Source organism: Diadema antillarum, unplaced genomic scaffold (genome assembly GCF_040938485.1).
Source record: "Diadema antillarum isolate AM-2024a unplaced genomic scaffold, OU_Dant_1.0 scf00000104, whole genome shotgun sequence".
Taxonomy (NCBI): Eukaryota; Metazoa; Echinodermata; class Echinoidea; order Diadematoida; family Diadematidae; genus Diadema; species Diadema antillarum.
Window position 1 is genome coordinate 755583 of NW_027270993.1, and position 17488 is coordinate 773070.

General features: G+C 36.8%; 1 protein-coding gene across 1 annotated transcript in view; it reads right to left on the reverse strand.

Moving 5' to 3' along the window:
- The window catches only part of LOC139719127 (uncharacterized protein C12orf56-like), a 41351-nt gene that overhangs the window by 20213 nt on the left and 3650 nt on the right, over positions 1-17488 (reverse strand). The window contains exons 2-7 of the mRNA XM_071630559.1: positions 10607-11530; positions 10165-10241; positions 9358-9499; positions 7353-7462; positions 5705-5794; positions 2351-2492 (exon numbers count right to left, since the gene is read on the reverse strand). Coding sequence (XP_071486660.1) covers positions 2351-2492; positions 5705-5794; positions 7353-7462; positions 9358-9499; positions 10165-10241; positions 10607-11530 — 1485 coding nt within the window. The remainder of the gene's footprint in view (positions 1-2350; positions 2493-5704; positions 5795-7352; positions 7463-9357; positions 9500-10164; positions 10242-10606; positions 11531-17488) is intronic.

Genomic DNA, 17488 nt, shown 5'->3' on the forward strand with positions numbered 1-17488 from the left:
AACATCTCTATAAGACTACAACTGTAGTTACTAGCTGGTGACGAAGTTTTGCTTCCACAATACTTACAAATGATCCTTGAAACCTTATCACTCCCATCGATCTTTCTGCTTAAAGGGTTTGAGACAGATTTACTCTTCGGGACAAAAGATGATGGAAGATGAGCAATCTAGGCACCATGTAAATCACTGCATCTTAACATCCTTCGACTGCAAAGTCAACTCCATTTGGTTTCTGCAAGCTTTCACTCTCCATGTATACCCAAACAGAAAACTCATCAATGGTGTGGTATTCACATCTTTGTAAAGCCAAGGTTTCTGTTTGTGAGATCTTGTAATGGGTACACCACGAGGGCATATCAGTTGCAATAAAAACAACTTGCCAGAAGAATTTAACGAATTTGAAAAATCAGATGCTTCTAATATAAAAGATACTTCTAATGTAAGCCTCATCGTGACCATGTCCAAATATTGGAAGTTGACATAAAAAATGAGTTTGATTAAAGATTTATATACATAAAGGCGATATTTAGATCTTGTTTGAATGTTTTCAATATCTATAGAGACAGCACCTAGGTACTGAAAATGCATTCACACTAATCTGCTTGCCTGTATGCGCACTGAAGTACAAAAATGTTTTAACCCATTGAGGACGAGCTGATTTTGCCATTGAGGACGAGCTGATTTTGCCAGAACATGCATCTGCCATAGACACTTGCCCAAGCAAATTCAGGACTAGTCTTCAACAAGTTAATGTGTAACTGTTCCTTCTGTGAATATAATAGGATATTTTACTATGTTAATTTCGAAGTTGGCAATACATTCATGTTTTGGATATTGAATCAAACTAGTCTCCATGAAAACATATTATCTTCAAAAAGTTATATGGCTATCTGAACATAAATTCCGAATTTGGATGTGAGAATCAAATTCTGTGTCACATTTACTTGTTTCTTAAGCAGGGGAAAAAAAAAGTTGCATTTAAGATCCTTTGCTCATTTCAATCAAAGAACATTCCTCCACTGCATGGGTGTTGGTCTGTTTCAACAATGGGTGAATGGCGGTCTGTCATACAAGTGTGGCGTACTGTCATATAAGTGTGGCGTACTTTACCTCGACAGTCTAAGGGTTAGTACAAACCAAGGAATGGAGTTTAACACATAGGATTAAAAAACAACAACAAAAGAGATTACTGCAAGCCAGGGTAAAGAAAACAAGTGTGTTAAATACGGTGAAATGTTATCTGCTTTTAGTATTGATCAAGGATTTGTGGGCAGAGTGGAAGGACTACAAGCAATCAAAAAGATAATGTCTAGGGAGCATAAGCACTCGTGAAGGCTGTGATTGCTTTACTTTGAAAGCTGATCAAGTTATGGGATGTGTTACAAGAATTGCCAAGTGCCTCTGTGAAAGTCTATCTGGGAGTTGTCATCCTACTGCGCCACTTGTTTTACACACTACTTGCTTTACTCAGTATCACTGGTTCATACTAAATCTATGCATTCCCTGTCTTCTAAAACATGAGGTACTCTGTACAAGATGGGAGTTGACAGCAATAGCAATGTCCATTGTTTAATAACAGAAGACAAATGCCTTTGCTCTTTAAATGGGAAATTTCCAGCAAAGAGACTTTGGAACCAAAGGCTTTTAGAATCCATGATTGCGGGGACTGAGACTTCATTAAAAAAACAAAACAAAACAAAACAAAACAAAAACTGTAACAAGAACCTGCAAATCTGCTCATGAATTTTTTTTTTTTTTTTTGTATAAAGACAATCTTGCCTCACACAGTAATCGTAATTGTGATCTTGATGCTGGTGAGGGCCTTTCATATTGTATTATGCAAACCAGAATGCTACACTCCTGTACAATCTACTTTTGAATCCTTATACACTATGTGGACTACATTTTACATATAAGTGGGCCGAATGAAGTGGTAAGTGAATCTCTTACGTACACTGTAATGGATTAACAATGGGCGGAACTTGTAACTGAACCCCCTCCTCATGCCACCTTTCGAGATGAAACAAGGAGATAAGCATCTAAGCAAAAGCCTTGAAGCACTCTGGGTACATTAAGGGTCGAATGAACATTTCTATTCTGCTTCATTTTTTGTTTCTTTTTGCACGGAAAGAAACCAAGCCCTCATCAAGCCGATTGTTATCAATTTCAGGAGTGAGTTGCGCTGTCTTTAAAAATTCCCATCAATCAACAGTTTCGGCATGTATGTGAGATGATAACTCTGTCTCGATTGCAGTTTTATGGGAGTCTCATTGGCTTGGATATGGATGATGCCCTTTATAAGTAAAACAAATCGTCAACCAGTAAAGAAATTGAAGATGGTGTCACCTACCTCAGCATCGGCATAGGTCTGCCAGCTGTCAGTGTCGGTCTCTAGGAGGAGGGAGTGGGCCTTGGTCCTCGGTGGCCTCCATCTCTGGGGAATCTCTGGGAGACAGGTCAGGACCACCAGCAGGTCCAGGGCTGCCTTGCCGCTGAAATATCACACAGACATGAGGGGTAGGTTATAGGCATGAGCCCGAGAATGTAACAATACATTAATGGCTGTAAACAGGCCTTAAAACCAGTTGTTGCCTGATGGCCTGGGGAAGCTGGGCAGCCACCACACGCCTGATAGAGAAAATTATTGATGGCATGAAAATGTGCATTTGTAGGTTTATAATGATAATAATGATAATAATGATAATAATAATAATGATAATAATAATAATAATAATAATAATAATATTAATAATAATAATAATAATAATAATAATAATAATAATAATAATAATAATATTAATAATAATAATAATAATAATAATAATAATAATAATAATAATAATAATAATAATAGTATTAACAATAATAACAATAATGATAATAATGATAATAATAACAATAATAATAATGATAATAATAATAATAATAATAATGATAATAATGATAATAATAATAATGATAACAACAATAATAATAAATAAACATGGGAAAATGAGCATGTATAATTATTTTTTAAACGGAAAGCACATTTTGATCCTTGTGCTACAAGTGTGTCCACACCGTGCATGCGCACATTACTCATGGTGTCTTCAGACATTGATGTATCATACAAAATTCAGATACAACTGTAGTTGACTTCCATTAGTGCTTTCAGGGTGATTTAAAAATAAGGAGGGAAGGAAGTATGGCTTTAAATCTGAGTTTAACTGACCATGCCCAGTATCACACTCTTGAAAAGGTACATTATGAAGCTGAAACACAAGTTTCATAATATCATCTGTTTGCATGAAAGGATACATTGAAAAGTAAAAACAAAGTAATAGAAGACATTAATGCCCCTTGCAGGGGCGGATCCAGAAATTCTGTAAAGGGGGGGGGGCGCAACTGATATTTCTTGTGCCACTTCCGGGTTTCATTTCATTTTTCTTTTTATTTCTTTTGTTTTCAAGGAAAAATAAAGGGGGGGGCGTGCGCCGGTTGCGCTCCCCTCTAGATCATCCACTGCCTTGTACACTACATCAAAACAACTGTGGTTTCCAGTTAATGGGGACATGTGAATCAAAAGCATGATCCCTTGAACTCCCACGGGAACAGTTAGAAAAGACCGTACAGCTCTCCATTACATATGATAAACAAAACTAGATTTGATTTGTATTACTTCAATATAATTACAATCTCTTTGAGAAGATTTATTACTTCAATATAATTACAATCTCTTTGAGAAGATATCAAAAGAGTTATCCGACAACTTGATTTCATACTGTCCCCCACACTGAAAGAGATGGAAAATGTACTGCAGTGGGGAAAATACACAAGGAGCAAAAAGTGTGACCGACATGTCTGCCATAAGCTCCCAGAGTTTGAATCCCGCATTTGAAAATTGTCCATGGTCAAGGGCCAGTGAAATTGAAAAATATACCTTAGAAAGTTCACAACATATGCTCATGAGAGGAGGGGATTAAAGGAGGCATCAGTTTTCATACATAATTTTACATGGCATTATGATTCTGATTTTTATTTCTCCATGTCATTTGCAGATTGTTTCAAGAGCTCCAGTTTAAAATACTTTGCCGGCGCATTGCATACACTTTCAAAACATTCAGATGACTTGTCATATGGCAGAAACCAATTTGATGACCATGTCACCTCCCATTCAAGCCTAAACACACACTTGTTTGTTGTTGTTGTTATTTTATTTGTTTTGTGTATCACAATAAAATTGATATATTCCTTAACTGTTGTGAACGGCACGGCATGACTTTGTTTGAAATTTTCAATGTAACTTCATGCTTCCTAAAAACAAACAATGAAAGACCCATTACTGAATCATGCAAGAGTTCAAGAAATAATCCGAACAAACTTTCTCATACATACAGTTCTCTGTTTATACTATACATTGGGGCTCAACTGAATGGTGAAATATCATACAACTACTCAACTTCAGCTTCTGGAATGCTGGGTAACATTGACACTATCTTATCTGAGAGCAGTTTGCAGAGTAGCCTCATATTCAATATTAGCATTACTGTATCTGATAACTTTGATGACATTGAAATCTCAAGAGAGCAGCTCAACAAGGTTATCATCATTGCACACATCACATATATGTCATTGAGTGCAAAGAAAAAGCGAAATACATGTAAGGGCGACGCCCTGGGAAATATGCACTGGCCGTCTGATGATCGTTGTGATTAGAGCACAGGAACTGTTGACTCACGAGGGCAGCATGATCTCCCTTGTGCATGCCATCATCCATTTGATGCAAAAGTGTCCGTAAAATTTTCACACAATTTTGAAAACATACAGCCAGCAAATGTATAAGAGCGGTACAGTGCACTTATCCAACAAGCACCACATTTGAGTACAAAGTATACCGATAATCATATTATGGCTGATTAGATGACAAGCTGAATTATATCATAGCTTTTATCTTTCTCATGTACTACTGACAGGAGAGAGAAAAAAATTATCACCCAAATCTACTGGTACAATAACATTTTTGAAGAGATACCTGGCTTAACAGGCATCTGATAACAGGTCTAAAACCCATCTCATAGATTGCTATCTACAATGACGGAGTAAGTACCATTGAGACAGATAACCTGTAAAAAGCCCCATTAACTCAAGTACTATATAAGATGGCCTTCATTGATAGAGTAAACAACACTTTTAGCCTGATGCAGAATCTACGTATCATACTCTTTCTCCCCTGTATGATGTATTTCTCATGCACAGGATGCTGGGTCATATGGGTTGTGACTGTTGTATGTATGTCAAGAAAAATGATGGGAATAATGCAACTAATACTACTACTAGTAGTACTAATTATGATAATAATAATAATAATAATAATAATAATAATAATAATAATAATAATAATAATAATAATAATAATAATAATAATAATAATAATGATAATAATGATAATAATAATAATAATAATAATAATAATAATAATAATGATAAATAATAATCATCATCATCATTATCATTATTTATCATTATCATTCTTCTTCTTATACTATTATTAAAATAAAAACTGTAGCAAATGCATCAACCATAGTGTAACAAAAAAAAAATCACCACACTAAACATCATCATCATTATCATCATCACATTCTTTTTCATCATCATCATCTTCATTACAGTTAGCATAATGACAAAAAAAAAGAAAGATGAGAAGGATTAAAGGGAGATGTCAAACCTGTTGGCTTTCAAAACTTGTAGTCGACCTGGAAACACCTCGGTTTCGTGGAACATTAGACCCAACGTTTCAATCAGCACAATGACCAGTCTGGTAAGATAACAAAACAAAGATGATCATCACCATGATTTTACCTCAAACCTGATCATTTCTAGAATGTTGGAATAGGAAATGACAACATAATCTACAACATCCACATGATGATTATCTTCCTCTGTTCTAGCTCATTATCCACACAACTGTTAAAGTTACAGCCGCCACCAATTTTCAGTGTGATATTAACACTTCTCATGAAAAGTAGAGATAACAAAAACATCCCAAACTATAATGCCAGATTCTCAATGTTATAATCTGTAGCTTAACCTGTTGAGGACGAATACCGAGTATACTCGGGCAAGTGTCTGTGGGAAATGAATGTTGTGGCAAAATCAACCCATCCTCAACAGGTTATGTTTTTGCCATTTCTTACAAAACATCCAACTCCCAAACAGTCTTGTGACAGTCATTTGATATTATCTAAAGTGAATACAATCACACTGAAACCACTGCCCACTTTAAAACATGATGCTATTAAACAAACGTGGATTTGATTACCCTTATATCTAAAACTAAAGTTTTCTCCAGTGAATATCTCCTTGTGACATTCAAAACTAGATTTCAAAAGAGCCATTGATTGTTATGACCATGTGCATCACACACACACACACACACACACACTCACAGAACAAATCCTGCTTCCTTAAGCTTAAAGGACAAGTCCACCTTCATAGACATGTGGGTTGAGTGAATGCAGCAATATTAGTAGACCACATCAGTGAGAGTTTGAGGGAAATCGGACAATCCGTCCAAAAGTTACGATCTTTTAAAGTTTTTACTCAGTCACGGCTGGATGGAAAGACTACTATAGCTTGTGATGTCACATGTGTACAACGATATAAAGAAAGAATAAAGAAAATACAACACATTTCCATTTTTCTCGCATAACAAAAGAACACTCAACTTCTCTCTTTCAGAAGGAAGGGGAATTAATATCACCCTTAGCATACGTCAGTAACAAGTCAAAGAAATGTGCATTTTATTCAAAAAGTAAAGTTTTGTGAAATTCTCTTTTTATTTTCGTTATATCGTTGTACGCACGTGACATCATACACTGTAGTAGTCTTCTCATCCAGCAGTGACTGCGCAGATAGTTTGAAAATTCATAACTTTCAAACAGATTGTCCGATTTTCCTCAAACTTACAATGATTTGTTCTACTAATATTGCCACATTCACTCAATCCTTATGTATATGAAGGTGGACTTGTCCTTTAAAGAGAGGAAAACTTATTATATTTCATTTCTGATATTTTGCAAAAAAAATTCCAAAAGAAATGATTCTCTTTTTTTTTTTCAATCTGAATGTTTCTTACCAGTATAGTGAAAACAAGATACTAGCTCAGGTTTCCTCTGTATCTCCACACACATATGAAGTGACAATTTTTACCAGGATGAGATAACTGCAATCTACATTATTTCAAAGCTTACTTCCTGAAACACTACAGAGGTATTTCCGCACAGAGAGCAACTTCTATAAACATGCCCAGTGGTGTGAGGTTAACCATAAGAAGCAGACTGATTCAGTCAGCGTGAGTTGGAGGTTTGCCTTACTCGAGCTCGTCGGCGCGGTGATGCCGTCCTCTCTCCGTGTGAACGTTGACAGAAGACTTGGGAAGATATCGCTGCAGCTGGAGAAGGATGAATGTGAACAGGTCCCGATCCTACCACGAGAAAAAGTTAGTTCAGCTAAGGTCAGTTTGGTGTTATTCACTGTATTTCATAGGGCGTCCTGTAAAATGCCTTCAGAAACACTAATGCTTGTACATCACGTAGTCCAGACTGTTTTTCACAGCTCCTGGATCTGTTGAGATCATACATGTAGAAGACACTTGCTGTTTAGCTAAGACTTTTGCATGTTTGGGGTTGTGTCTGTCTGGTTTTGCTTTTGTTTGTTTGTTTGTTTGTCTTTTTAATGTGGTGGGTGAGTTAGGTAGTCTCTGTGGTCCAGAGGGGTTTCCTGTGTTCTCTGTGATTCTTATTATGTGTGGCTCAAGTCAAGCAATGGTAGTACATGTAGCTGCATGTGACTAATGGGTTGTTTCCTTCATACATTTCCTTTCTGTTTTTACTAACAGGAATACTAGGGTCCAGCATTTTATGTGGTTCAATCTATTACAGAACAGATTAACCCTTCACTAGATAAACTTTAAATCACTACTAGCCCTTTCAGTTGCAGAACTGTGCACTGTGCACACACACAATTCTCAGTTTGATCCTGAGATCAATTTTGGCAGGATTTCAACTGAGGAAAAAAGATGGATCGACCTCTAATAAACTGATATTCAAATTCTCTGATTTTCAATATGTGGGCTTTGCAGATAGAGGTTTTTCAAGTTTTCAGGCACTGTGTGATTTATGTGCAATAAAGTGATTGCATACATGGCAAAGAGTTGCAAAAACAACTTGATATTTTAGTACAATTTGCTGTAATGAGAATGTGATCTCTGAAAATATAATTTCAATTAGCTTAATATATTGCTTTAGTATATCTGAAGAGCTGAATTTTTCATCTGATAAAGAGCTGAATTTTTCATCTGATGCAAAATTCAAGAATCTATTTCAAATGGATTTTTAAAATCATTTCAACGTAAGAGACAAATTAATTTGAAATCTTGATACATTTGCACATCACAGAGAGTAAAATAGCAATGATAAATGATGTGCGCACAATGAGAATCAAGTCAAGACATTTCTAAGGATGCTGACAACAATCCTAGACATGAGAAGACTGCAGATATCAGTAACTTTACAGAAACGCAGGGAATTAATGATTGACAAAGAAGTGAAGTGAGAAAAGAAAAGCAGGGAAGCGGAAATGGGGCACTTGGGAAATCATAACACAGATTGCAGGCAGACCTGTATGCATACGAAACCTTCATAATGATTTTGCCAAGGTCTCTGTAAAAACAGCAAATTGGAGAGTTGAAAAAGCCATATCCTGCACACGAAACTAAAAGCACATTCAGATTATTACTTTAAACAAGGATGTTTGAGACTACAGATGTTTTCTTTCAGGGGTGACATCTGAAGACTAAACATTCTATATTGCTTTAAAAACGGAAAATTGCTAAGTGTCTCTTTGCACTTTCCAGTCTTCACAATGACGTCTATAGCTAATGAGATCTGCACGTTAATATCAAGATGAAACCTTTTCTAGGAGTACTTGCGTCTGGCCATGGTCCACTCTGTTTTCGGAAGTGTTTTCTGAAGTGTTTGAAGATCATATTTTCCTCTCTCAATAATGATTTTCCCTGAATTCTGATGCCTGAGTTTTCTGAAATATCAGCAACCACCAATATTGACTTCTGTACTTAATATCTTTCGGGCCTGGAGAATTTGACTTTGGTTTCCACTGAATTCTCTGTTGTATATCTAAAATGTCAGTAGTTACCCTGACGCTATTCATCTTTGGAGATTTCTGAAAGCATACACTAATTTGATCTTAAAATCTCAAGAGTTGAATCAGGGCAGTGAACTTTAGCAAAGAAGGATTTGCTAGTAATTTTCCTTTCTGTCTTAGCATTGGATAGTCGTATCAACTGCTGAGGGAGATTACCTTCCAGAAAAGTTTCTTGAGCACAAAATACTTCTCTGCCGCTGTCAGAAGTTCCTGCACCAGGCTGAAGAGGTTTTCCATGGAGTCTGACGAGTTTATGATTTCTTGCTTCAGTTGAACAAACTTTCTTTCCAGCTGTAGGCTGTGTTTGAAATCAAACAAAAGAATAAAATATATAATCCATCATTATCAATACATCTATATGCTTCTAATATGATAAGTATTGATTTTCACTAATCAAAAACCCTGATGTGCTTTGACTGACTAGAGACCTTACAGATCTAGAAATACAATGAAATCATGAGTGGATGATTCATAATGTCACATACTGTGGTGGAGTTGATATAAATGCAACATAAATGTAAATACTTTTTTGAAGAATAAGCCTCATACACAATGAGTTGAGATATACTTCATTTGAATCTTATATATAATCAGTCCTGATTCTGCAATTCCACTGAAGAAATATAAGTTTTCACAGATTCTCAGAAGGTATGTATCAAAGCTGAGAATGCTCATTCTCAGTACAATTTTCTGGCCTTAGTTGTCCTTGTGCATCGAAAAAAACAGTGTCAAAGCAAGGATCCCAGATATTTCTTTCACTTCACTCTCTTACCTAAGATTTCTAACAACCTTTTCTGAGCCTTACTAAACATGCAACACTACTTGGTCCTCTCCTTAAAGCATGTGAGAGATTTCTACCGGTATCCTGATAATCTTTGTATTGTACATCATAACAAAGGCATAAAGTGAAAAAAAAAAATCATATCATTGGTATCGATCAATGCAACTGTTGTTATCAAATACCTTGAAGGAACTTTACTAGCCCCCGAACCAGGTTTGAGGCGTTCAGCGAGCTCTTGATCTGTCATCAAAGTTGATCTCTGTTCATATGAAACAAAAGAAGACATAACAAAACATAGGATTGTTGAGGCATAGCTTGGTTGGCACTATCTTCTCTTACTCCCATTGAAACAATACAATACATAAATTCTACAGAAAAGCCCTTCTACAACACTGATCAACATACATCAGTCATAGATGATATTATAAAGGAGCTATTCCACCTACATGTAGTGGATGTGTATCACAGGTAACATTTGCCCCCACTGGTCTTGGGTTCATTTAATACCCAATTTATTCATGTATCTGTAAAGGTATCTCTGTACATCATCTTCCATCCAGACATGTCCACTGATCAGAAGACCCATTTCAAGCCTAACCATTGAGGTTACAATGTCATACTCACAATAATGTAATTATTCCACGAACTTCTGAGATGCATGAGTAATGGTGAGGACAATGAAATGATGTACAGATGTAGTTCCTCATCCTTTTTACGGGAAAGTTCTGCCAGAAAGTCTGGAGTGGCCTTGTTCTCTTTGCCATTGGAGTGACTACCCCTTGTGGGGTCATCAGAGTCCAGACTTCTGTGTCTTGTCAGGAGAAGCTGTGAAGTCTTCTTCTGATTCTCCTTCCCAGGTGGAAACTGGAACGGTTTCGATTTGAGTTTGTCCATTTCGGCGATTTCTGGGGATGGGAGGTTTCGATATTGCGGTTTGGACTGCGCAGTTGTCGATGACGGTGGTTTGTTGGCTTCTCGGTTCACAAGAGTTGCAGCTATTTGTGAGGAGAAGCTGTCGGGATTATCCACGCTGCGGAGCTGCTGGGTCCTGTTTGCTGAGGGCCTTTGAGGGAGAGGCCGACACGTCTCCACGCCAGTGACCTTTCCCTTCCCTCGATCCCCGGTCAGCATCTCACCACTGCCCAGCGAGAGTGACTCCAGGCTGTGGATGGACATGCTCTCAAAGTCCCCCGATGGCATCGACCACGAGAGGCGATCCTCGCTGTCCGAGTCCGAGTCGATGGACGAGGACATGTCCCGCAGCGACCTGAGGTCACTCTCATCCAGGCTGCGATTGAGCTTGAGGTTCCGCATGCTGCTGGAGCGAGGAGGAGGAACCTGGGAGGGATCCTGGGTAGAGCCATTGGGCTCTGTCAGGATGACCTCAGGCACAGGGCTGCTACCCCCACTACTGCTACCATCATCATTCCCTAGACTCTTCTTGTCCCCAGCCTTCTTGCTAGGCTTGGTGGGGCATTGGTATTTGATGCAAATATGCTGTGTATTATCCCTCTCCTCTCCATTCAAAAAGTCAGGGAATTCATTCACCTGTAAGCGGCAATCACAAAAAGAGAAGAAAACACAATCAAGACAATTCATCTTATGTTACTTACAATATAGGCCCCACATGTATGCTGCTAGTATGAAATAGCCAGTTCTTAATTTAATTCTTTTTTTTTCCTCTACATTCTACACTTCTTCCTGAAATTGATGTGATTATTTCTTTTTATCAATTCTTGCATAAATTACTTTAAATATCTTCAAGTACAACTGTAGCTACATACATTCACATATCAAAAATCCATCATACTTTCAATAAAATTGTCGTACAAGTCACTGTGTTTGAAATCAGTACTCGGGAAATCTGAAGACACTGATAACGATGACAGCAAACTGTATACTACAGTGTAACAGACAGATGAGACAGACAGACAGACAGAAAAGGCTGGTGCAGAGGAAAGACAAAAACAACCAACTCTGTCTTGCAACATTTGGCTTACTAAATAATTGTATGGATGTGAACAGATATACACTGTCCACATGGACTCTTCTGACGTGCTGTACGACTGACAATCTGGATTAACTACTAAATGTATTTTGCATGGACAAGCACACAGAGAAAAAGTGAAATGAATAAAATAAATTGCACTGGAAGAACAAAAGAAAAACAAAAACTGTTACATGGGGGGATTTTTGTCATGTACAAAACTTTTGCCTCAACCCTATCTCATCTACAATTGTATGTCATGCACAGTTCACAAAATATGCCTTGTGTGAATGTGTGTTGTTGTTGTTGTTTTCTACAAAGTACTGTATACACTATTTGTTATCACACCAGAATATACTGTAATGATATTTAACACTACACAATGCACAGTGTGATATCACACCAGATATGACAGAGACAGATATTTACACTTTACGAGCACAATTTTCCACCACAGTAAATGGGACATGCACCTTTCATTAAATTTCTGCAACAGCTTTGATATTTATGATAATGATGATTATTTTTCAATTGCTGCTCATACTCTGTGTATACAGTATTTTTAACACTGAATGTAATGGTCTATCATGCAGGCATGCAGTGCATTAGTTATTCAATGATTTGTCATTATAATACACTGTACTTGAATTAACATCCTGAAAGCACATAAATTTGATTTCGGTGGCTGAAAATGTTCCTTTTTCCATTCCCCTGCTTCTATTAAGTTGTTGCTCTTTTTCTGATTTGCCATTTGCGCTGTTTTCTTTTTCGCATCCATAACTTAGTCAACTATTAGGCATTCACATAAATTATGCTTTGCTGTCATTCCTTACAGCAAACATCACATTCAATAGCCAGGAACTTACAAGAATGTACACGTATGTACATGTAAATGACCGGGATGCACTTGCCTTGAGTTATTCCATCACAAATGAATTTAAGGCCATTTATTGTACTTTGCACACTCAAATTGAATTTCTTCGGTCTGGACTTTTCACCCCCCCCCCCCCCCCCCCCCCCCACATAAGAATTGACTTTTAGCCTTCTCTACAGGAACAAACATTTCCTCTTAGTTGTATTTCTATTAATCTTTAATAAAAAAAAAATGTAGATTACATTTTACATGTACATGTATATGTAGATTACATTTTACATACTGTTCATTCCCTAAAACTTCCCTTCCTAAAACCAAGATTAGAAAATTACATTTCTGGCCAAAGTTCAGTGCTCATCGACCTTTAGCCTCCTAAAATACCATGTGCTGTACATGTTATGCACTTTGACTGAACAGTCATTTTTAGCCCGGTTTCTAAACTACACATTACGTTACCATTGATGAGTTGCTGAAAATTTAGGGGAAACAGCTAGACAAGCTCTGAAATGAAGGAACAGAGAGCAAAAACTCCCTTGTAGTTTCACACTATTATTTTCCCTGCCAACTCTGTAGGCAGAGGCATACACTGTAGGAATGAAATATTGTACTATTTTTTATTTAAAGGGATGGTATAGTATTGGTTGAGGCGAGGATTCAGCTCTTAACATTTTACCACTCAAGAGCATACAATTCTAGGGGAAATTAAAAGTTTATTTGATGAAAATCAGTTATAAAATAACCGAGATATCCAAAAACAAGGCAAAACAAAGTGACCCTAATTGAAGTTGTGGCCAGTTGCATTTTAGACCAATTTTCAACATGTAAACTGTAAATTCTTCAAAGAATTGCATGTTCTTTCATATTTCATGATAGGTTTCTCAATATGAATCTCACAAACACACACAAAAAAGTTGGGAACCCAAAGCCCTATCTAAAACCAAAACTGAATCATCCCTTTAACTATAAAATCCATGGTTTTGGTACAAAAGGCTAAGCTTGAGAAAGCATCTACGTACAAGTGTACAAGTACAGTAACAATAAAGCAGTGACCACACACAAATATATTGTGTGAAGAACTAACTGGTCACCCATCTATCACATAGATATGAGATAATATCTATTTTTTCATCTGATATGCAACAAATGACGAAGAAATCAATAAACGTGCCTTACTTATTCAGTCAGCAAGGCCACACAAACTGCAGTATATATTTGTGGAGTGCAAGTACATGAAATAAAAGATTTTTTTTTAAGTATCTCTACAGAGATATGCCTGTAGTTCATATCTCCTGTCAAATATCACTCAAAATCTTTCATTCATTGTGCAAAGGCATAGTGTTGTAGATAACAATCTGAAATATCAGCCCAACGCTTTTTGCTTCGATGAGTCCTCTTCATTTGCTCCTCCCCCCCCCCCCCCTTCCTTTACACTGTATCTTTTTCTCTCTCCCTCTGGTGCAATCAACAGTTGCCACGACTGCAGTTAATGAAACCAGGACACTTTTGTAGTCAGGTTTTATGAGAAACCTTTGGCAATGGCATGCTGCGTTGAGGCCTGCTCTACAAATTGTATGATTTGCTTGCTAGATGAACCTACTGTAAAATCTACACAATTAAGCTCGAGCCTTTATAACAGCAGTAAAAAAGCTATGTTAAAGTTGTATTTGGAACCTCATAAAACATAATTTATAATAGCTCTACATTCTCATTCTTACACTGCACAACATTTTCCTATTAATGGATCTGATATGTTACAGTGAATGTCTGCACTCTTTAAAAGGAAGTTGTGGAAAAACATGTCATTGCATTCTTCAGAATAACTGATCAATATCATGTTACAGGTCTTTATAGGGTACATGTACACATACAACTGTAATGCACACAAAAGTTGGCACTTTCATTTTGAATGAATAAATGCAGTACTCGCTGCATGCTACATGTACAATGTATTAAGGATTAGAATTAGGCTTTGCTCAGTGACCTACAATGTGTGTAGTGGATAAGATGTCCGTCCAGTGATCAGGAGATCATACGTGTACATGTTAGTTCAATTTTGCCCAAGTACAAGTACAGTGTATGTGCCTTTATTTTTACATGTATCATGGCAAGTACTAGACACTCATTAATTTGTTGTTGTTAATCTTTTTAATCAATGTAGGGCAATTTGTTACTCAGTTGCAATAAAAGTTGGGACATTGGACACTTTGCATCTGACTGTTGCATATTATACTACATGCATTATAATTTTTGTGTGTGTCACAGTTGTATTTATACAATTTTACATAATTACACACAATAAACATGGCCAGATTTGTTATCTAATGAGAATTTCAATGCCCTGTCTATGATAGCCTAACCTTTCATCAGATCATATTCTTCGATGGAATCATTGCAGGGTGGGTAGTTAGCATGCACAGATAGTATACTTGCTAACATAACAATCACATCAAAGTTCTTACTTTTATAAAGAGTAGACATACAGATCTACAAAGTGCAGACTTCTAATACAAAATAAGCTTTAGTGGAGGGAAGATCAAGAAAGCATCTTCATTACATTTAACAACTAACAACCTAGAGTAAAAAGAAACAAAATAACAAAAAATACATTTTTATGTTAAGCGAAGTTTTCACAAAAGCAGATGCATTGCATGTACAGTATAGTGTAATAATGAAATTTTCTTTCTTAGAGACTTTCTACATGATAATTACGCCAAGAAGGATATTGCTTTGAAATCTACCTGTACACACCCTTGGTACAAGTGTATTGTAAAAGCACTAAGGTGCCTTGGAAACAAGGATTATTCTTGGCAGGTTATTATGACAACTGTTGCCAAGCAAGTTTGTTTATTAATCTCCCGCCACATCAAACAAAGCGTTTCTATGGAAATATGAACAGGATATTCACTAGTGCTTGAATGACTTTTTTTCCAAGGACGCATTCAATATATCGTACTTCTAATTAGGCAAACTTGTTCAGTACGACTAGAAAAATGCCTACTTTGTAGATGGTGACTTACTATCCTATACATATGTATTAAAGACAGATAATGAAGCATACCTAATGATGCATATTTGTTGCATAGTGAATGCAAAAAAAAAGAATGCTTTTCATTCCACCGCGCTGCCTCCCAGATCTGGGGTAAGCACAAAGAGCATGGTGATGCCTTGGCCAGGTCAACGAACACAATGTCTTTCAGGAGTGGTTAGCCACCTTTATTGATTGCACTTTGTATTTGTCCTGTCCGATAAATTGGGTCCCACTGGCCACTGCAATCTGTCCATTCTTTTGTTCTCTGTATACATATGTAAAAATGAGTCAACCACTGCAACCTTGCTTCTACAGTCCTCAGCAGAAGCAGATTTGCATTTGCTTTGTTTTGTATTTGTTTAGAGTTCTAGCCAAGGGCATTAGTTTGTACTGAGCTGGATTGTTGAGAAGAGTGCTCCACAAACAAGAAAATCACAGGAGTTAACTTGCTTTTCAAAAGCAGGCATATAAAAGGGTCAAAAATAAGACTTTAAGCAATACATTTCATTTTTAAATTCCCAACAGCTAAAAAAAAAAGAATCTTTTTAATTTTTTTCCAGATGTACTGTAAACACACAAATTTTTGTGGTGCATTGATTCTTCACATTTCATGCTACTTTTCGGCAAGCTTGAATTCTAAAACCTGCGAGAATATCTTCACAATTTGGAGAAGACTACAATGTAATGTCAAAGTGCATGTACACTGTAGGACAATATCCTAAACATCCATTGATATATTATTCAACTATGGTGCATTCACTCAATCCAATTAATATATGATTTGGGGTCAATTCATCTTTAAATAATCATGGAGCATTTTCTTTATACAATGTTCACATGTCACCTGCCAGAAGAAATTAAGTCACGCAATAGTCTGATCCTTTGTACTTTTATTAATGTGAATCCAACAGCACCATTCTGTCAATCTATCAGCTCAAATTTCTGTTTGGTTATTACTGTGTCTTGCAACTTTGTTGCTGTCGATGGTTTCTTTAACATGGGCCACATGTAGTCATGGCAACTCACAGTAATTAATCAAGGACGACTATGAAAAACAGTCTGGTAATGAGCAGCAATGCAGTCCCTGCACACTGCGATACCAGTGTAATGTGTTCAGTTTGTTACATACAAGTGTGTACAGCCTTGTAATTAGGCTGAGATGTTTCATTAACCAGTCAGTAGCATGACTGCTGTATAATCAACAGGTCTGAGTTTGAGGCCCAGTGAGACAATGTTAGGTGTTTCTGTACGATCCTGTTTGGGAAGAGGCAAAACACTCTGTTCACCGCCAGGAAGGTTTGGCAATGTAAAGTCTGCATTTAACCAATTCAAATTTTTGCTAATTTTGTAAGAAGCCAAGATTTGCAAAATTTTGCCAGTGGAAGTTCTTGTCTACACTCAATACATCAAATGACAATGCCAAACACACAAATTTCATGTCGCAAAAAGGCCATCAGCTCTAATCCATGAAAATTTCATGTCACTTATATTTCTGGTTTTACAGCACACATTGTACGAGGGATCCCTGATCAACACACATAAAAAAAATGGTCTTGATTCTTGTGAAAAGCCAGGTGCAAAACCCACCAAAGTGGTATATCGTATGCAAATGTACAA